Raw genomic sequence first — 22,312 nt, 5'->3', positions numbered from 1 at the left:
CTGACTTGCCATGAAATTCAATCAAAGCAGCTATAATTACATTACATTTCATTGTTGTCTGCAAGCTGAACAAACCGAGGATAGTGTAAAAAAAGATTCCTGCACACTGCTCGCTCACAGTTACCCTTTTGTTCTGACAAAGATTGGCTGACTCAAACATTGGCACTTCAAACAATTATGGCATTATGCGAGCACAGGTATCATATTATATATTCCAAAGCACCAGAGACTCCTACTAGATTAGCAAGTGGATCCCATGTTTTTATTACTTTCTGGCTAGACAGTGTAAGTTGACTTTCTGTAAGAGGAGATAAAGGCTCTGTCGATATGGTTTTGAAATCCATCCTCTGCTCGTTTCCCCCCCTTCCAACAGCACTGATTGGAAAAGACCTGACAGGTGAAATGAATACAGCACATAGTAAGGCTGGCTTTGACCTGGACCCGGTTTCCCAATAGCGATGGAACTTAGGCGTACAAGTGTTTTAACGATGCATTTTTACTACAACAGCTGAAGACGTAACATGCGTTTCCCAAAACATCACACAGAGAGAGCGGTCACTAAGGGAGTCGTTTGTCGATACTGGCGGGATCAGCTTTCTCCATTCAAATATTTCCTTAAAAATATCATTATTTCACAATACTGACGACGGATCAGCTCCAGAGATATCACCAACTACGGCTGCAAATATTGAAGGGTGGCATATTCTAATGCTTACCCAATAAAAATTGACACAAAAAAAAAAGATTTGGCACATCTTTATGCACGTTAGGCTACACATCATGAAATATATCAAAATAAATGACAGACAGTAGCATACATGTAGCAAAATAGAAGTCTATTGAAAACACCGATAACTGTTTAGATGTTAATGCAGTCATCTCTGTTTCCATTCGAAGCGTCTTTTTATACATCACTTCTCTGTATCACATTGCAAAGACATTGTCAACTTCATATTTGTAGTCAACTTTTGTTCTGAAGTTATCGGTGGTCAGAGACAGATCAACTATGTATTCTGTTTAGCGGAGCTCTTGTGTATTAAGTAAGGTGGGAGGGCATGGGAAAAAAAAACATCTAAAGACACATTTAGCTGTTCGATGAGTGGTCTGAGCTAGGCATTAGATTACAAGCGTTTTTCAAGTGCAGCATCAATAACGATGGTTATGGTAAACGGCTTGGATATTTAACAATGCTCCTATGAAGGTTCTAACCATGACATTAGCCTTAAGATGCTTTTGGGAAACCGGGCCCCTGGTCAGTTCTTTCAGATCAGTTCAATGAAATGAAGAGAAGAAGTGGGGAGAGGTCCGATCTTTTTCGATCAATTGCGAAAGAGCCATAATCATACCTTTGTTGACATGCTGGGGTGTTTGGTTGCCGTGCAGTATGCAGGACTTGGCATCGATCTGGTTGAGAAGGGCAGGACAGAGGTAGCTGAAGTCACTGAGAGACAGGGGCCCTTTGGCCATTCCATGGGACGACAGGATACTGGAGGCATTCAAACACTAAAATATACAACGACGATACAAATTATGCATGTGACCAAATACACAAACTAAATATGAAGCAAGCACATACATAGCTTGATGATTTGTTTTGACAAAGATATGCGAGAGAGAACCCAATTTGAAAAAAGTTCTGAATATGGGACAATGAAATAACTGGAAGACAGAATTGAGTTCAAGCACATCAGACACCTAAATATGGGAGAAACATTTGTCATAAACATATACAATGACAAATGTCGAAGTGGTACGTGCAATGGGAATTATGAGTATGAGAATGTTTGTGTGGTTTGAATATCAAACACCCCGAATGTCACATTGCTGCCCAAATCATACCTCTGCTTTCTCCTGTATGTGATCTTGGCTCTGGTTGTGGAGGCTGTCCTGACCATGGCTGTGGTCATCATGACTGTGTTCTTCATGACTGTGTTCATGATCATGGTTGTGATCATTATGGTCATTATCGTGGTCATCTAAGTGCTGATTATCCGAGCCCTCCTGCCTGACCATGGGTGGCTGCGTTTGGTTCTCAGCCCCCAGAGAGTTGCTGACCAGTATGACAGAGGTCAGACTAGCAGTGGGGGCTTCCCGCCGACTGCGCACTGCCTCAGTGGTGGTGCTAATCTCCTGCGCTGCGGTGGTTTTCTTCACATAGAGGTTATGGTGGGCATCCGAATTCTCCACTTTCTTCCCCAGGACAGGGTCATCTACTTTGGGCACCTTGGGGGTCTCGGGAACCTTTTTGGGCTCAATGGGGGGGCGGTGGGAGTGCTTTTGACGGTGTGTGCCATTGTGGTCGTCCTCGTGTTGGTGGTTACGGTGGTGGTTGTGGTGTCCATGCCGATGCCCCTCCGCTCCGTCGTCCACGGGTTGTTCATGGTGTTGCACCATGACCTTTCGTATTCGGTCGAGTCCCACGTTTTCCAACAGCCGCTTCAGGCCTGCCAGCGAAATGGTGCCATTCTCCCCGTACCTGTACAATTTCAAATAATGTATATTTAGGCATTATGTAGCTGTTCTCATCACCTTTGTACACGGTTCACACATTCAGAACGTGAATAAATCAAAATAGCTATATTATACTCTATTAAACACACTCAAGATGTGCATATAGACCAGAAAAAGGTTTGAACAAAGTTTTTTATTTTTTACAACTGCAAACTTCAAGGAGTTGACCTTTAAACAGGTCAACATTCACAAGGCCGCATGGCCAGACAGACTACCAGGAAGCATACTCAGAGAATGCACTGACAAGCTTGGCAGGAGTCTTCACTGAATTTTTCAACCCCTCCCTGACCCAGTCTGTAATACCTACATGTTTCAAGCAGACCACCACAGTTCCTGTTCCCAAGAACTGAACTACAGGTCTTCTCAGATCCACCCGTACCCAAATATCTGAAACGTGAGCCGGATCCAGAATTCTAAATAATGTCACAGTTCTGGGTCAGATCTGATTATAACAGGTTTTGTTTGGTGTGTGTCATTTTAACGGAGTGGTCCGGAAGGGCCAGTACAGATCCAAACGAGACTGCTGCAGTAGAGAGAGAAATTGCACAATGTATGCTGCTGCTCTGGCTTTCCACAAGAGTAAAGCGTGGCGCGTGCACCTTGTTGCTGCTGCTCTGGCTTTCCACAAGAGTAAAGCGTGGCGCGTGCACCTTGTTGCTGCTGCTCTGGCTTTCCACAAGAGTAAAGCGTGGCGCGTGCACCTTGTTGCTGCTGCTCTGGCTTTCCACAAGAGTAAAGCGTGGCGCGTGCACCTTGTTGCTGCTGCTCTGGCTTTCCACAAGAGTAAAGCGTGGCGCGTGCACCTTGTTGCTGCTGCTCTGGCTTTCCACAAGAGTAAAGCGTGGCGCGTGCACCTTGTTGCTGCTGCTCTGGCTTTCCACAAGAGTAAAGCGTGGCGCGTGCACCTTGTTGCTGCTGCTCTGGCTTTCCACAAGAGTAAAGCGTGGCGTGTGCACCTTGTTGCTGCTGCTCTGGCTTTCCACAAGAGTAAAGCGTGGCGCGTGCACGTTGTTGTTGCTGGAAAATCATAAGTCATCAAAGTGGCAGTCAGAGCCTCCGTGTGTGGCAAAAGTTAGGCCTAATCAATGGAAGATGGAATTAAAATTACATAATTAAAAGGAGAAGGATAGGCTACAAGGACCAAGAGCCAACAGGTAGACTGCCTGCTACTTAAAATTCTGAATGGAGTGGTTGTTATTTGTAACTGTAGGACAAGAAAGTGCATGCACTGAAGCCTGAATTAGCCTAGCTAGCTAACGTTAACTAGCTTCTCCTAGTTTAATGCAGTCAAGACAGGTACTACGTAATCATATTTTATGATAAATAACAGTAGACTAATAGCTGCCATGGCTATAGAGCAAGTCGGCTTGGTTGCTTCTACACCTGCATTGCTTGCTGTTTGGGGTTTTAGGCTGGGTTTCTGTACAGCACTTTGAGATATCAGCTGATGTACGAAGGGCTATATAAATACATTTGATTTGATTTGTTTGAAGTCTCTCTTCTCGCCCTTCCTGAGTCACAGTACGGCCCCTCTCCCTCTCATTCTGTATCAGCTCCGGTTAATGAAGTAGCTTAAAAAAATATACTGTATATATTTTCTGCTGCTTCCCTCACTTGGATTGGACTGGGTCTGGATCCGACCAGGTCTATAGAGAACGGGTATAGTTGTCCTCGGGCACATTCGGAACCAGTCATATATATATATATATATATATATATATAAAATTGTGCATACCGGGTTCAGGTCCATTCACACACCTCTAGACTGAACACCTCCCTTTGCAACTGGATTCTGGACTTCCTGACGGGCGACGTCCAGGCAGTGAAGGTAGGTTGGGTGCTTAGTCCCCTCCTGTACTCCCTGTTCACCCACAACTGCGTCGGCAGGCACGACTCCAACACCGTCATTAAGTTTGCTGATGACCCGACGGCGGTAGGCCTGGACACCGAAAACGATGAGACCGCCTAAAGCGAGGTCGTCATAGACCTGTCAGTGTAGTACCAGGACGACAACCTCTACCTCAACGTCAGCAAGACAAAGGAGCTGATTGTGGACTGCAGGAAACGGAGGGCCGAGCATGAGGGGTCAAGAGCGTCAATTTAATCTGTATCCACATCACTAAGGATCTATCATAGTCCCCACACACACACAGTCGTGAAGAGGGCACGACAATGCCCCTTCCGGACACTGACCAGTTTTAGCATGGGCCCTCAAATCCTCAAAATAATTCTACATCTGCACCATTGACAGCATCTTGACTGGCTGCATCACCTCTTGGTACGGCAACTGTTTCTCATCCAACGCCAAGGCGCTACAGAAGGTAGTGTGTACAGCCCAGTACATCACCGGGGTTGGGCTCCCTGCCAACTAGGACCTCTATACCAGGCAGTGTCAGAGGAAGGCTCTAAAAATGTACTGCAGCCACCCAAGTCATAGACTGTTCTCTCTGCTACCGCATGGCATGCGGTACCGATACACAAAGTCTGGAACCAACAGGATCCTTAACAGCTTCCACCCCCAAGCCATTAAGACGGCTAAATAGTTATCGGCAGGGTAGCCTAGTGGTTAGAGCGTTGGACTAGTAACCGAAAGGTTGCAAGTTCGAATCCCCGAGCTGACAAGGTACAAATCTGTCGTTCTGCCCCTGAACAGGCAGTTAACCACTGTTCCTAGGCCTCATTGAAAATAAGAATTTGTTCTTAACTGACTTGCCTAGTAAAATAAAGGATAAAAAAATATATATATATATTGATTAAAATCTAAATAGCTACCCGAACTACCTGCACCAGTTTTGCACTTTGACTCATCACATAGATCATAAACAGTAGTGTCTCTTGTTGCCTAGTCACTTAATTACTAGTTATATGTACATATCTACCTCAATTACTTCGTACCACTGCACAGCGACTCTGCATGTACCCTGTGTATATAGTCAAGTAATCGTTAATGATTGTGTATTTATTACTTTTCTATTTTCTCTCTGCATTGTTGGGAAGGGCCAGTAAGTAAGCATTTCACTGTTTGTAAACAACCGCTGTAGACTAAACATGTTTCAAATAAAAATTGTACTTGAGGTCATGACTTAACTGTGTGACTACCTATTGAGATGTGCGTTAAGTCAGGTGTTAAAAAAGGCGAAAAAGGAGACTGGAGCTCCACTTGAAGGATTTACCTGTCGAAGAGAGCTTCCAGGTGCTGCCGCTGGGTCTGTTCTGCCATCTGGGTGTCGATAGTGGACAGAAACTCACTGCCACTTTTACCAGTCTCCCCAGTGACACGAGTGCACTCTGGACCAGTGTCCCCAGTAGAGCAGGGCCAACACATAGCAAGACCCAGCACTGCCAGGGCAGCTGCTGCCCACCTCCTCGTTGCCATTCCCTCTACATGGAAAAGTGAATCAAATGGAACATGGTCATAGGTCAGTTGATTGCTCAAATAGTCTTGCAATACGCAGTTCACAAAGATGATTGCTGTCCTTTAAGAAATTACCCTAAAAATGACAAATACAAAAGGACTGCTTAAAGCAAAACTATTTCTTATGGTGAACTCGATCTAAATCAAATCTATAGGATTGAAAACACCAATCAGTAGTTGGATGTGTTGTGTGTCCACTCCGCTAGGCTATACCACTCCAGTAACTCTATTTTCTACAGCGAATGGAAACAATGACCTGGCAAATTACATTGGTTGACAACTAATAGAAACCAATAACTTTAGTACAATAGTAGAAAACCAATAGCTTTTGCTCATGATGAAAATAAATTGTATGGTCATCCTCACAAGTCAACCCAGTCCTTCTCGAAAGCAATTCAATGTGGCCTTCTATACACTATACCCCTCAGACCTTTGGGGTAGCAGGTAGCCTAGTGGTTAGAGGGTTGGGCCAGTAACCGAAAGGTTGCTGAATCCAATCCCCGAGCTGACAAGGTAAAAAAATGTGTTGTTCTGCCCCTGAACAAGGCAGTTAACCCAGTGTTCGCCGGTAGGCCGTCATTGTAAATAAGAATTTGTTCACAACTGACTAGCCTAGTTAAAGATTACATTAAGAAAATTAAATAAACACTGGACCTCAAAGCCAGTTCCAATGCTTATTTTTCTTCAGTTTTCCCCCTCTAAATCAGGGACTGATTAAGACCTGGGACACCAGATGTGTGCAACTAATTAATCAGGTAGCACAGAAAACAAGCAGGCTCTGGATCTCACAGGTTAAGAGTTGAATACTCCTGACCACATTTACATTCGCACCAATATCCCGTTATTATTCGGAGTACTCTGTTAGAGTTGACTTATATAAACATATCCTGTTTACAATAGCCCCAAAATGTTTGTATCCCGGTTATGAGACACCCGGATAAGATACCTGGGATATACTTATATTAGACGGGATACTGTGGCATGTAAACATCTTATCCAGTTTACTGTTGTTTTTGTCATTCTCGGCAGGCTCAGTTTCACTTATCATGGGTGTTGTGTGATGTTTTCATCTGATTGTCAAACAAATCCCTTCAAAAAGTAGGCTACCGCAGTTCGATCCAGCATAATTTTATTATTTATTTTTGCTGATACTCCGTACTGGACAGTATAGCCTACTTTCACCCCTAATTTGGCAAAGTTTCTGCAAATAATTTCCGACATTTGGTAGGCCATTTGTTTGTCAAGTATAGTTGGATACTTATTTTCAACCATAATTTGCAAATAAATTCATTTTAAAAAATCCTACAAATGTGATTTTTTGGATTTCTTTTTCTCATTTTGTCTGTCATAGATGAAGTGTACCTATAATTAAAATTACAGGCCTCTCATCTTTTTAAGTGGGAGAACTTGCACAAAACTTGCCCCACTGTAGATAAGTTTACTAGCAAACATTGAGGTGAAACAATAATACAACAATTTACTGTTGTAAATCTCTGTACATCTTAAACGAAATGGGCCTCAAGATCTCATCACGGTATTTCTGTGCATTCAAATTGACGTCGATAAAATGCAATTGTGTTTGTTGTCAGAAGCTTATGCCCGTTAAAATCAGCTTCTTGATATGCCACACCTTTCAGGTGGATGGATTATCTCGGGAAAGGAGAACTGCTCAAACATGGATATAAATACATTTGTGCACAAAATGAGAGAAATAAGCTGTTGTGTGTGAAAGGAAAATTTATGGGATCTTTTTTTCAGCTCATGGGACCAACACATTACGTTTATATTTTTGATCAGTGTAGTTAACACCGCTAAAGTTGTTTCATTTAGGGACCGGGGAGAAAACAACTCCAATACACTGGAAAGATTGGTCCTGTGCTAAATGGTATCACTTTGACCAGTTAAGTAAACAAAAAGCTGAGAAAATTAGGAAACACGTTTCTGATAAAACTTCAGTACTTGCATAACAGTGTCAGAGACCACACATTACAAGCGCATTCGCATTTTCTCAAGAGATGCTGAAATAAATATTTCTCCACTCCTGTTCGAGACAAAATTAACATTAGTTGTATAATTTTACTGCAAGAAATGCATCATTCTGCAGCAGTTAATATTATATTGTGCTACATGTGAGATGTTCTAGGCCTACAGTCAGTGTCCAGATTTCACTTACTATTCCACTTGATCCATATGAGGAATATTCAGTTTATTCGTGGCTACATGGATACTTGTGAGCGGGATATCAAAGATGGATGTAAAACAGCTTATCCCAATTAAGACCATAAGCGGGATATGAGCTACTATTCGGAATGCAGTGCGCATGTACACGTGGTCATTGTGTTTTTGGAACTTTTACCATTTAAGACCATAACACTGAAACCATTTCAACTGCTGCTGCCTAACAGTTTGCTTGTTCACTGGGATTGGTCTAACTAATCCAGACCTCTATTGACGGGAATAAACCACAGAGGCCATTTCCAGGACAAAGATTACAGTGCCTTCAGAAAGTATTCAGACCCCTTGACTTTTTCCACATTACAGGCTTATTCTAAAATGGATTAAATACAACACACACACAATAGCCTATGACAAACTGAAAACAGGTTTAGTAATGTTAGCAAATGTATAAATCATTTTTTAAACAATTTGACATATGATCCTTTCTTATGACACTTGAAATTGAGCTCAGGTGCATCCTGTTTCCATTGATCATCCTTGAGACGTTTCTACAACTTAATTGGGGTCCACCTGTGGTATATTAAATTAATTGGTCTATATCAGTGGTTCCCATAGTTTGTTATAGTCCCGTACCCCTTCAAACATTCAACCTCCAGCTGCGTACCCCCTCTAGCACCAGGGAACAGCACACTCTCAAAATGTTGTTTTGCCATCATTGTAAGCCTGCCACACAAACATGAGAACGAGTGTGAGTTTGTCACTTCCCACGAGCCGGGTTGTGACAAAGAGCTCTTATAGGACCAGGGCACAAAAAAAACAATTAATGTTGCTGCTCTTTATTTAGCCATCTTACATATGAAACCTTATTTGTTAATTGAAAATTGGGAATAACTCACCACAGGTTAATGAGAAGGGTGTGCTTGAAAGGATGCACACAACACTGCAATGTTGGGTTGTATTGGAGAGAGTCTCAGTCTTAATAAATCATTTCACACAGTTTGTGCCTGTATTTAACCTGTCTCCTCCACCTCATCTAGACCAGTGGCTCCCAAACTTTTTATAGAGTTTGAGAGTCTGTCTTAAATCATTTTCCACACAGTCTGTGCCTGTAATTAGTTCATGCTAGTGAGGGCAGAGAATCCACTCTTATATAGGTACGTGGTTGCAAAGTGCACCAGTGTCTTAACAGCGTGATTTACCAAGGCAGGATACTCAGAGCGCAGCCCAATCCAGAAATCTGGCAGTGGCTTCTGATTAAATTCAATTTTCACAGAACCGCTTATTGCAATTTCGATGAGGCTCTCTTGTTCAGATATCGGTAAGTGGACTGGAGGCAGAGCATGAAAGGGATAATGAATCCAGTTGTGTCATGCGTTTCAGGAAAGTACATGTGTAATTGCGCACCCAACTCACTCAGGTGCATCGCTATATCACATTTGACATTGTCCGTAAGCTCGAGTTTATTTGCACACAAAAACAAAATCATATAATGATGGAAAGACCTGTGTTTTGTTAATGCAGACAGAGAAGAGCTCCAACTTCTTAATATAGCCTCAATTCTGTCCCGCACGTTGAATATAGTTGCAGTGAGTCCCTGTAATCCTATATTCAGCTCATTCAGGCGAGAAAAAAAAACATCACCCAGATAGGCCAGTCGTGTGAGAAACTCATCATCATGCAAGCTGTCAAACAAGTGAAAATTACAGTCAGTAAAGAAAACTTTAAGCTCGTCTCTCAATTTTAAAAAAATGGGGCAAAGTATTGACACTTGATAACCACCTCACTTCTGTATGTTGTAAAAGCCTTACATGGTCACTGCCCATATCATTGCATAGTGCAGAAAATACAAGAGTTCAAGATCCTTGCTTTAACAAAGTTAACCATTTTCACTGAAGTGTCCAAAATGTATTTTTTTTGTAATGACTTGGTGCTGCCTATCTTAGCCAGGGCACTCTTGAAAAAGAGATTTTAACCTCAATGAGCCCTTCCTGATTAAATAAAGGTTAAATAAAAAATAAATTTATAAAAAACGACCGTATGCACAAGACAATGCAGGAGTGGCTTCAGGACAAGTCTGAATCTCCTTGAGTAGCCCAACCAGAGCCTGGACTTGAACCCAATCTAACATCTCTGGAGAGAGCTGAAAATAGCTGTGCTGCAACCCTTCTCATCAAACCTGACAGAGATTGAGAGGATCTGCAGAGAAGAGTGGGAGAAACTCCCCAAATACAGGTGTGCCAAGCTTGTAGCGACATACCCAAGAATACTCGAGGCTGTAATCTCTGCCAAAGGTACTTGAACATAGTTCTGAGTAAAGAGTCTGAATAATTGTGTAAATGTGATATCAATTTTAGTTTTTTTTTGCAAACTAGTTTTTACGTTGTCATTATGGGGTGTGTGTAGATTGAAGAGTCAAGTTTTATTTAATCCATGTTAGAATAAGGCTGTAACGTAACAAAATGCAGAAAAAGTTGTCTGAGTACTTTCTGAATACACTGTACATATGTAATTACAGTATTGTAATAATTCATAGTTCCACTGTAATAACATGTAACTGGTGTTAAATATAGTCTGTAATTACAGGGGTGTAACAACGAATGCTTGGTAACATGCTAGTTACAAATGTTAAAGTTTCCGATAGCATCCTAAAGCCATATTTTTTCAGCCTGCACCAACCACGTGATAAGTGTTATCCAATTGAAAACCGACCACCTCATTGACACAACTCTGCAATAAAGATCTGGAGTCTGATGCCTGGGCCCAAATTGCTTTAAAATGGTTAAATATTTAATGCTGCATTTGACAATGGGCCAACTACTTTAACCATCAATTAAACAGACACATGAATAAACAGTTAAAATTGTGAGATAGGCTTATAATTTGGCAAGCACGAAGGACTATTAAAGCATGGTTGAATAAGGGTTTATAAATAGTCATAAGACAAACTCCATCATGTAACCTTAGAAGGGTTTCACAGTTGATGAACATTCTCACTTTTGGATGGGATGCATTGGTGCAATTATTTACTTATAAAAGGAAATAAGGCATTATGTCAAGATCTGCCCAACACTCAAAATAACTGAGGTCATGCAGCAGTGCGCAAATAACTGGGTTGAGAAGGTCAGTGTGTGCAAATCCAGGCATGAAAGATTGCCTTGACTAGCTAGCTAGGTACCTTAAAGATGGCAAATATTCTATGGTCCCTACTCGCTAATTAGCTAACATTTGCTTGGCTCGATGGTCTTATCTTCCATTAACCTTTTTCTCAGGGTATCCGTACATCAAGGGTATTACATGAATCTGGAATGTAACAAAACGTGGAAAAGGTCAAGGGGTCTAAATACTTTCCCAATGCACTGTAAGTCTAAGAGGTCAAACTGAATTACTCTCATTGAAGACCGACTTGACTTGTGAGGATGACCACGCAATTTAGTTTCATCATGAGCAAAAGCTATTGGTTTTCTACCCAAAGTTGCAAAGACAATTGTCATAAATAAACACCAGCAAAATGGATAAAAGGGTGTGACAGGAACAGCTGCAAAACCTGGTACTTTCACACTTATTTATGGGGAAAAGATAAGTGTGAAACAAGGGGGAAAAGACGTCACCAAATTTGCTGAGAATACATTACATAGAACGAATAAACAATACACCAAGCTTTATACTACGTGTCAAACAGAACTGATACTGTATACTGGCCGTTGGAGTGGGCAAGATTTGGTTGGGGAGGTCCCCACCTCGCAGGCAAAACATTTGTTCCCCCCTTCTTGACGGCAGAGATAACATTGTACATTTTAAAGTTAATTTCCTGCAATTCTACACATTCGGCCAAGATTTATACCATGTTAATACGATCTGAGTGAGTGTGACTAATAAGGTTTTTTTTTGTAAAAAGAAAAGAAAAAGGGTCCCCTGAAGGTCACGGCACATGCCCTGCGTGGCCTGTTGGTATTTGGCCATGCTTATTACAAGTTTAGATAGATGGGCAAAACTAATTTACCAATCTAAAAATTGGTAGCGGACATGGTTAATTGAGATGACTGACATGAGAGGAAAGACTGCCGATGCACAACCAAATTTCGAAATGACACCTTGTGCATTCTACTATTCTAACTGAACAGTAAATTGAGACTGAAGGACTGGGGACACTAAGCGACCGCTTATGTCTGGCTCCGGCCCTGCGGTTGTGGCCAGTCTGTGGGTGGCTTTTGGCAATTTCTCATGTCTTACTCATTGTTAGGAAGACCTTTTGTCCAAATAGGATGTTAGGTACTATATTTATTGAACTTCAGAAATAAATAAAAAATGCCAATTTGATGCAATCAATTAGATATAATTTGTTCTGTGAGAAATGTATTTCAACTAAACAATGTTGCAGGAATGCTAACCCTATCAGTTTCGAACTACAGAAACGATTTCAGAATAATCTGAGATGGTAGGTGTTGAAATCCTCTTTCTTGCGCCAAGGTGAATCAGGTGTGCTAGTTCAGACTTAGCTAGCTACAACAAGCCATTAACAAAGATTATTTCATCTGTGCTATTAGCCAATTAGCTAGCTGGCTAACTAGAATGAAGTGATGTATTGCCATTTCAAAACAACAGGAAAGCAAGGCAACAGTAAACATGTTTTCCCCCAGAAATGATGAAACTGCTCTTTATACTTCTACTGGTCAATTTAAGATAGGACTCCGGTACACAGGCAAAAGGCGGGGGCGCTCCAGTAAACTAGGTGATGAACATAATGTTGGACGCAAACTAACAAAAACAACTATATAAGAAGGGGTGGGGGCGGCAATGGTGTCCTTCGCCCCTGCCTGTCGGGCACTGCTTTATTGCGGGTCTGTTAATGACTGCGAGGACAGGTGTTCACGGCAGGCTGGAGCGAAACAAACGGTGTGCTAGCTAGTTAGGATTCCGGTACACAGCAGGTGGGATAGGTAGTTAGGACACTGGTAGTGTCCTTTTCCCCTGCCTGTCGGGCACAGCTTTCCAGCAGTTCTATTAAAGTCGAGAGCAAGTGTTCGGCAGGTGTAAGCAAAGGACACTGTGCTGGGACTCCGTTAAACAGCAGGTGGGAGAGACACCGGTAGTTAATGTCCTTCTTCCGCGCCTGGCATGCTGGACCAGGGGGGTGTTCCTGCAGATGCAGGAATGAAAACAAGCAAGAACGCCACGAATTGCAGGCCACAATCACACACTATTGTATCTTTATGGCAATATGGTCAATATTGCTATCCGGGATCGCTGCTACGTCCCTACACATTCCAAGTTGACATTTAAAAACGTTTCGGTAGGGACGTCACAAAGAAATCGGATTGCACCAACCAGGACAAAACGCATCATTTACCGTGTTTGGTCAAAATGGGGCCAGTATATCTGAGAATAACTCATCAGGTAAATACGAACGTCGACAGATCCACACTCCTAGTTCGTGTTAGCATAACCACGACAAATCACTTATAACAAAAGGCCAACATGCAAGTACCCAGACTCATAGCTAGAGATTTCTTTCTCCTTTATCAACAGATGCGGCATTTCGAAGGAAGAACATATGGTGGTTGCTTGCGGGCCTTGCCAGGGCCTAGTCAGGGTGTAAATGATAGGCAATCATGCGCAAATGAAAAACGATACAATTGTGTTTTGTAACGACCACAGGAATCTCGGAGACGAAATACACCGAGTTTACTATCAAAATAGAGCGCCATGAGCTGAATTTATGCACTCTGCACTAGCAAAATCTACGGTGCCGTGTGCAGAGAAAACGTCAAGCAGCATAGACCGGAAACTAAACAAACCCATTGAACAAAAACGCAAGGCGGGCGACATACTCCGCCGCTTAATACATGTGTTAAAATCTAGCTAAACATAGCACAAGGAATCTCCTACCTGGAAACCGTAGCGCTTGTAGGATACACGTTTCTTCCAAACCTTCCTTCGAATGAAGTGTGTGTGGTACAGAATAGTGCTGACTAAAGTATTTATCTCGGCAGGAGAGACGTCTGGTGGTCAAAATGTGCAATAGGGTGCATACCAGTATTAGGTGCATTACCGCCACCTACCGGGATGGAGTGTGGTGAGACTGATGTTGTTCTAGATTCTGCGCTCTAGTCTACATGACTGGAAGAAGGAAGTTATTGATAAATGGATTACAGTGTGTTCTGGGCGGATTTTGAGCAAATTGGATAATGGTGAAGCTTATTCCCAGGGACGTAATCATTCTTCTGAGCGTTTGCCTTTGATGTCAAATCTAATTTTATTGGTCACATACACATGGTTCGCAGATGTTAATGCGAGTGTAGCGAAATGCTTGTTCATAAGTTTGACAGTGAAGGAGGATGTGATCTGTTTCTGCTCCTGGACAGTTAGGACATGAACCTGTGTGCAACTGCAGCCCTCAATTTGGGGCGTTCCTGCATGTGGGCATCTGCCTCCCACCCAAGCATCCCATTGGTTCCTTCATGAACACCCCCACTCGAGCATCCCATTGGTTCCTGCCCCCTCCACACCTACTGGAGTCCTCTTTGCTAGCTAGCGGTAGACGGTATATCCTTCGATCCCGCCTGTCCTCACCGTCATTAACAAAACACACAGGAAAGCAGTGCCCGACAGGCGGGGATGAAGGAATTTGTCTATCGGTCGCCTCCGTGTGCTAGCTAGCTTGCTAGTTAGTGTCGCCACCCCACATCCCGCCTGCTGTATACTGGAGAAAACCAAGCCCGACGGGCAGGGGCGAAGGACACTGTCTACTGGTCGTCCCCACCTCCCGCTAGCACAACAGGAGGGAGGCTGGGGAATCACCATGTGCTAGCTTGCTAGCTAGCACACAGTGCCGCCTCCTGTGTACCGGAGAAAGACGTGCCCGACAGGCGGGAGCGAAGGACACTGTCTGTTCTCGCCTCCCTCTAGCACAGCAGGCAGGTGGCTGGGGCGACACCAAGTACTAGTTAGCTTGATAGTTAGCGACACCGAGTGCTTGCTAGATAGCACACAGTGTCGCTCCGGGCTGCTGGGTACCGGAGTCCTCCTTAAGACGAGCTGGTTAAACTTAGCACCAAGTGTCCTTCGCTTCCGCCTGCCCTCGCCATCGTTAACAGAACTGCAGGAAAACAGTGCCTGACAGGCAGTGGCGAAGGACAGTGTCTACTGGTGTACAGCTAGCTAGCTACCGTTGTCACCCATGCCCGTATTGTGTGGGGTTTATTGGCGGATGGCATCCAACGTTATTATGCACTACTGTACTGGAGGGCCCCCACCTCATGCCTGTCCTAACTTAAAAATGGATGAGAGTTTCCTGCCGATGCAGGGATGTCCATATGCAGGAATGCCCCGAATTGCAGGCCGCAACTGCACCCTTCTCGAAATGTATGATGTATGTCACACAGCAAGAGTTGAATGGGAAAGAACAAATTTGGTTGAGTCAGTTCAGTCAGTCATCCTAATGAGCATCCTCAGCTAGCTAGTTTATGCTTGTGGCTAGAAACTTCAAAGAGAATTAGAAATGTGTCTGCCAAAGATGGGACTTGAGACTGGGAGAGTGTTCAGAATCATTCAGATTTTATCGGAGTAATTGTTGTTAAAAAATATATATTTTACTTTAATCCCGAAAATCACAACAAGAAATGTACTTTAGCTGTCACCCTGGCTTGATATTGCTACTTCCCTCCTTACTGCAGGACAGCAATGCTCCCACTTTAGTCGGCAATCAAGAATGAAGGACACACTGTGCCCTGTGTTCTTGTGTCTCCCCATTGAGCAGTAGACTGTATCACGGTGACATCCAGATGCTTACTACCAATATTACAAGCTATTTCTCATTTATGCTGGTATCCTACTCAAAATATAATCAAGTGGGACAGAACCAATGATTTATCTATACACTAGATGAATCTTTGGGGGTGTTAAAGCCACTGTGCCTCCATCTTGGCACTCCTCCACCAATGCAAAAAATATTTTGGAAGCTATAGAAATGAATTTATTAAGGTCTACATTCGTTTTTGCCACATTTATTATATTACAGACACCTTAATGCATAGTTTTAAATTATATTGCGAACTGAACATAAAAATTGTAATATATTAAAACATTTTACTTCAAGTATAATTTTATAGATTACTATTGTTACTATCCCCACTACAACAACAAAAATAGTTAAAAACATACATTGTTTTCCTTGAAACATTCCATTCATTTCTATGGCGGACGGCTCCTACTGGGGATTGCCCCTACTGGGGAGTGCCCCTACTGGGGACTGCTCCTACTGGGGACTGATCCTACTGGGGACTGATCCTACTGGGGATTGCCCCTACTGGGGACTGCCCCTACTGGGGACTGCCCCTACTGGGGACTGATCCTACTGGGGACTACCCCTACTGGGGAGTGCTCCTACTGGGGACTGCCCCTACTGGGGACTGCCCCTACTGGGGGGGAGTGCAAATAGGACAGACTTGTGGCTTCAAAGCCTAGTAATGGTCAATACATGCAATCCAGGGTTTGTACATCACTGGATGGAACACATTGGCCATGTTAGCTACGACAAGCAATGTGATACAGCTGCCCGGTGAAGGAAAACAGTGGGAAGCACTTTGCTACAACCTCGTTACGTTAGCTAATTAGCATGTCACAGTGACATCCAGATGGTGACTAATACTACAAGTTATTTCTCCTTCGCCCATCTGAACAAAAATATAAACGCAACATGCAACAATTTCAAAGATTGTTGCATGAGACAATCCCGCACGTGAAGAAGCCGAATGTGGAGGTCCTGGGCTGGCATGGTTACACGTGGTCTGCGGTTGTGAGGCCGGTTGGACATACTGCCAAATTCTGTAAAGCAATGTTGGAGGCAGCTTATTGTAGAGAAATTAACATTCAATTCTCTGGCAACAGCTCTGGTGGACAATCCTGCAGTCAGAATGCCAATTGCACGCTCCCTCAAGACTTGAGACATCTGTGGCATTGTGTTGTGTGACAAAACTACACATTTTAAAGTGGCCTTTTATTGTCATGCACCTATGTAATGATCAGGCTGTTTAATCAGCTTATTGATATGCCACACCTGTCAGGTGGATGGATTATCTTGGTATAGGAGAAATGCTCACTAACAGGGATGGAAACACATTAGAGCACAACATAGAGAGAAATAATATTTTTGTTCATATGGAACATTTCTGGTACTTTTTATTTCAGCTCATGAAACAAGTGACCAACACTTTACATGTTGCGTTGATATTTTTGTTCAGTGTAAATAAACATCACTTTTACAAGTTTTAACTAGCGCAGTGCTGTTGTTGTAAGCTTGCCAGCATAAACTAGCTAGCTGGGAAAGGCACATTAGGACATGTCCACAGCCTCTCCCATTTATCTCTCGACTTACTTGAGCTTTGGTCAGCAGAGTAGACATGTGAGGAAGAAGAAGAGATTTTAGCAATATTTCTATGGGTTGACAATATCACAAAATTGGACTTCTATTTGAAAAGGGGAACGAATTATTAAGATGTTACCTTGTCTATAAAGCTGGCCATAGTCTTACTACTTATTGCATATTTTTGGTCTGTGTTACTTTACCTCCCCGAATTAGTATTTCTGGTTAGGAATGATTTAATGGATTTGTCATGTCATGACTTTGACATCCAATCTTTTCCATTTAGTTTTCCATTTTATCAGACTTTTTAGTTTAGTTTATCAATTTGACAATTTAATAAAAACAAGCAAACATAAAACTTGAAAAAGCCATACATGCACATGAGTAAAATCATTGAGGATAACACACAATCAAGTCTGGGACTTATTTCCATTGAGGTCCTCTTGAGACAAGATGGCTAGACAAGATCAAACACAGTATGGCAGTGAAATAAGAAAACAAAAAACAGACAAGAAGAACATCTACCTTATCATTCCAGTTACATCATAGGGGTTATTCATATGGGCACAGAAGACATAAAAAATATTTTTACTTTATTTTTGACCCATTGGGCTGAATCTCAACTGCATCCTCATCGAGTCCTCTCTCCTCCCCTCCTTCTCAAAACCCATTGGACGATAAAAACCAGAGGTCCTGCCCCTCTGACCTTCTCCTCCAATGGGGTTAGAGAAGGAGTCCAGGAGAGAAGACGAGAGTATGCAATTGAGATTCTCCCAGATCGTTTGCGCCACTGAGTCCAGAAAACAGCCCCGTTTGTGGAAAAACAAGAAGAGGGAAACAGTCGTGGACACGGTGTAGAAATTTGAGGCCTTTACAAGTAAGGTTGAGTTGTTTGATTTGGCTTGTCATCTGGAAGGCTACTGCACTTCAGCACACTGAAGAAACGGCAGGCAGAGGGACCAGGCCGCAGCATTGTCACAGAGGTGAGGGAAGATTTCATCAAGCAGCTGAGGGACAACTTCTCCACCAGATTTGAAGACTACAGCATGCCCAAGGATATCATTGTGTTTGTACGTGATCCTCTCACAGTCCGCCCAGGTGGAGAATAATCCTCCCTTGCTAAGAAAACAATACCCTCCATGGATGAGGTGTGTTACATTTAAATGTAACCGTTATTTAACTAAGCAAATCAGTTAAGAACAAATTCTTATTTACAATGATGGCCTACCCCGGCCAAATCCGGATGACGCTGGGCCAATTGTGAGCCGCCCTATGGGACTCCCAATCATGGTCAGATGTGAAACAGTAAGAGCAAAATATTCCTAACATTTCCACACCCTAATTGTAGTCTAACCAATACCCAAACGGAGATAAATAAAAATCTCATTGATTTATCAAGACTTGTCTCAGAGCAGCGCTGTCTCTTCCCCCTTCGACTTGCCTCATCCATTAAGCAACAATTCGTTAGCCTACTTTGTTCCAATATTTCTGTCATTCAGCGATATTTATTCCCATAGTAATTCGTTATGGATCCATAACGAAATAAACATCTGCATTTTGAAAGAGTATTTTTAGAATTTATTTTATTAACAAAAGTATAAAGATGCTGATGAAGAAAGACAGTACTGTACAGTATATGCTTTATCCAACATTTTGCAGTTGTTTGAGGTCGCTCACACGCACTTTAAACATTTTGATAATAAAGCATTTAAAGCATACTGAATGAAGATAGAAGCCACCTGCATATGTTAATTAGGTCTTTACTGTATGCTGCACATTTTGACATTGTATTCCATTTCCAGATAGACTATTCAAGCCATCGACTCACTGATGGATGAAGATGAGTGCTCGGCATCACGGCAAGTCAAACAATTTAAAGGCAACTCTCCCAAATACTAATTGAGTGTATGTAAACTTCTGAACCACTGGGAATGTGTTGAAAGAAATAAAAGCTGAAATAAATCATTCTCTCTACTATTATTCTGACATTTCACGTTCTTAAAATAAAGTGGTGATCCTAACTGACCTAAGACAGTGAATTTTTACTGAGATTAAATTTCAGGAATTGGGAAAAACTGAGTTTAAATGTATTTGGCTAAGGTTTATGTAAACTTCCGACTTCAACTGTATGCTGAGCACTTGTTGGCTGCTTTTCCTTCACTCTGCGGTCCGACACATCCCGAACCATCTCAATTTGGTTGAGGTCGGGGGATTGTGGAGGCCAGGTGATCTGATTCAGCACTCAATCACTCTCTTTCTTGGTAAAGTAGCCTTACACAGCCTGGAGATGTGTTGTGTCATTGTCCTGTTGAAAATCAAATGATATTCCCACTAAGCCCAAACCAGATGGGATGGCGTATCGCTGCAGAATGCTGTGGTAGCCATGCTGGTTAAGTGTGCCTTGAAGTCTAAATAAATCACAGACAGTGTCACCAGCAAAGCACCCCCACACCATAACACCTCCTCCTCCATGCTTCACAGTGGGAAATGCACATGCATCCGTTCACCCACACCACGTCTCACAAAGACACAGCGGTTGGAAACACAAATCTCCATTTTGAAACCAAAGGACAAATTTCCACCTGTCTAATGTCCATTGCTCATGTTTATTAGCCCAAGAAAGTCTCTTCTTCTTATTGGTGTCTTTTAGTAGTGGTTTGTTTGCAGCAATTTGACCATAAAGGCCTGATTCACACAGTCTCCTCTGAACAGTTGATCGTGAGATGTGCCTGTTACTAGAACTCTTTGAAGCATTAAAATGGGCTGCTATTTCTGAGGCTGGGAACTCTAATGAACTTATCCTCTGCAGCAGAGGTAACTCTGGGTCTTCCATTGCTGTGGTGGTCCTCATGAGAGCCAGTTTCATCATAGCACTTGATGGTTTTTGCGACTGCACTTGAAGAAACTTTCAAAGTTCTTGAAATGTTCCTTATTGACTGACCTTCATGTCTTAAAGTAATGATGGGCTGTCATTTGTCTTTGCTTATTTGAGCTGTTTTTGCCATAACATGGACTTGGTCTTTTACCAAATATGGCTATCTTCTGTATAGACCCCCTACCTTGTCACAACACAACTGATTGGCTCAATTGCATTAAGAAGGAAATACATTCCACAAATTCACTTTTAAGAAGGCACAACTGTTAATTGAAATGCATTCCAGGTGACTACCTCATGAAGCTGGTTGAGAGAATGCCAAGAGTGTGCAAAGCTGTCATCAAGGCAAAGGGTGGCTATTTGAAGAATCTCAAATATTGTCACACCAGCCTTTGCTTTGGCTCCCCCTCCCCTCCAGCCTTCTAGCTGCTGCCGAACCTACTGCTGGCAAACGCCCTTCACTCATCAACCCCGGACTTGTCTCGTCGTCATTACACACACCTGGTTCCAATCCCCACTCTATCACTGTATATATACTGCCTCTGCCATTTGTCATTGTCGGTCATTGTAAATGTTAATTGTTTTCCTGAGAGGAAACTCGCCTACTATTTCCTGAGTACTTTATATTTTCTACTTTGGGTTCGCCTGTGCCTTTTTGTTTATGAAGATATATTTTGAGCACAAACAGCGTTTGGTTTCGCTTTGATCTATGGTACTTAAATAAATTAATTCATTCTAAACCTGCGACTGCCTCCTACCTACTCCTCTCTTTGTTTAACACTTTTTTGGTTACTACATGTTTCCATATGTGTTATTTCATAGTTTTGATGTCTTCACTATTATCCTACAATGTAGAAAATAGTAAAAATAGGTGTTCCAAAACTTTTGACCGGTAGTGTATGTTGTCTTGCCCATTCACCCTCTGAATGCCACACATACAGAACATACAACATCCTTCTTTAATCTGTCTCCTCCCCTTCATCTATACTGATTGACTGCACTTTACAAGTGACATCAAATCATGATAGCGGGGTGAACAGTCAGTGGCTGGGTTGTTGTTGCCCTTGCCCCCGGGGATGCGTTGGGCAGACTACACCACCCTCTGGAGTGCCCTGCTGTTGCCGGCGGTGCAGTTTCCGTACCAGGCAGTGATACAGCCCGACAGGATGCTCTCAATCAGCTTTCACCTGATCTGATCCTAATTTTTTGTACACTCAATGTATATCACACATGCCATGACCCCACAACGTATTAATATAGAATTTAATATTCCAGTAGAACTCTATCCTTTGAGCTTTGAAAACAAGTGCTTTCATAAATGCATGGAGGGTGTGTAAAATAAGCTTTCTCTCTATGTCTCAGCCTTAATGCATTTAGTTTATTTACATATCAAATTTGATTGTCCAACATCAGTTTCAGCATTCTTAACTGAATGCCCCGACTAGAGTGGCCTCTTTCTGAATACTTTTCTGGCTACCTGAATAAAGCACTAAATAAACTTCAGTTAGTGCTAAACACGGCTGCTAGAATCCTGACTAGAACCAAAAAATGGGATCATATTACTCCAGTGCAATCCTCTCTACACTGGCTTCCTGTTAAGGCTAGGGCTGATTTCAAGGTTTCACGGCACAGCTGGGGGATGACGGGGGTCTACAACAAGCGACAACAGTGAGAGACTTGTTTCTGGAAAGGTGGATTTTTAAAAGTAGACTCTTGAATTGGTTGGGCACAGACCTGGATAGTATGACAGAATTATGCAGGCTATCTCTGCAGTAGATTGAAACTCCGCCCCCTTTGGCAGTTACTATCTTGTCGGAAAATGTTATAGTTAGGGATGGAAATTTCAGGATTTTTGGTGGGCTTCCTAAGCCAGGATTCAGACACGGTTAGGACATCCGGGTTGATGGAGCATGCTAGAGAAGGGAATAAAACAAACTTAGGGAGAATGTTAACATGCATGAAACCAAGGCTT

The 22,312-nt window shown here is 42.6% G+C and overlaps 1 protein-coding gene across 1 annotated transcript in view; it reads right to left on the bottom strand.

Moving 5' to 3' along the window:
* slc39a6 (solute carrier family 39 member 6) overlaps nt 1–14,120 on the bottom strand; it is a 32,408-nt gene extending 18,288 nt beyond the window's left edge. Inside the window, exons 1-4 of the mRNA XM_029642019.2 lie at nt 13,991–14,120; nt 5,685–5,892; nt 1,840–2,476; nt 1,347–1,503 (exon numbers count right to left, since the gene is read on the bottom strand). Of these exons, the coding sequence (XP_029497879.1) occupies nt 1,347–1,503; nt 1,840–2,476; nt 5,685–5,887 (997 nt within the window). The 5' untranslated portion in view covers nt 5,888–5,892; nt 13,991–14,120. The remainder of the gene's footprint in view (nt 1–1,346; nt 1,504–1,839; nt 2,477–5,684; nt 5,893–13,990) is intronic.
* Between the last annotated feature and the right edge of the window lie 8,192 nt (nt 14,121–22,312).

This window comes from Oncorhynchus nerka, linkage group LG9b (assembly GCF_034236695.1).
Source record: "Oncorhynchus nerka isolate Pitt River linkage group LG9b, Oner_Uvic_2.0, whole genome shotgun sequence".
NCBI classification, from domain to species: Eukaryota; Metazoa; Chordata; class Actinopteri; order Salmoniformes; family Salmonidae; genus Oncorhynchus; species Oncorhynchus nerka.
Note: the sequence above shows the minus strand (reverse complement) of the source record. Positions and strands in the feature narration are given on the sequence as shown.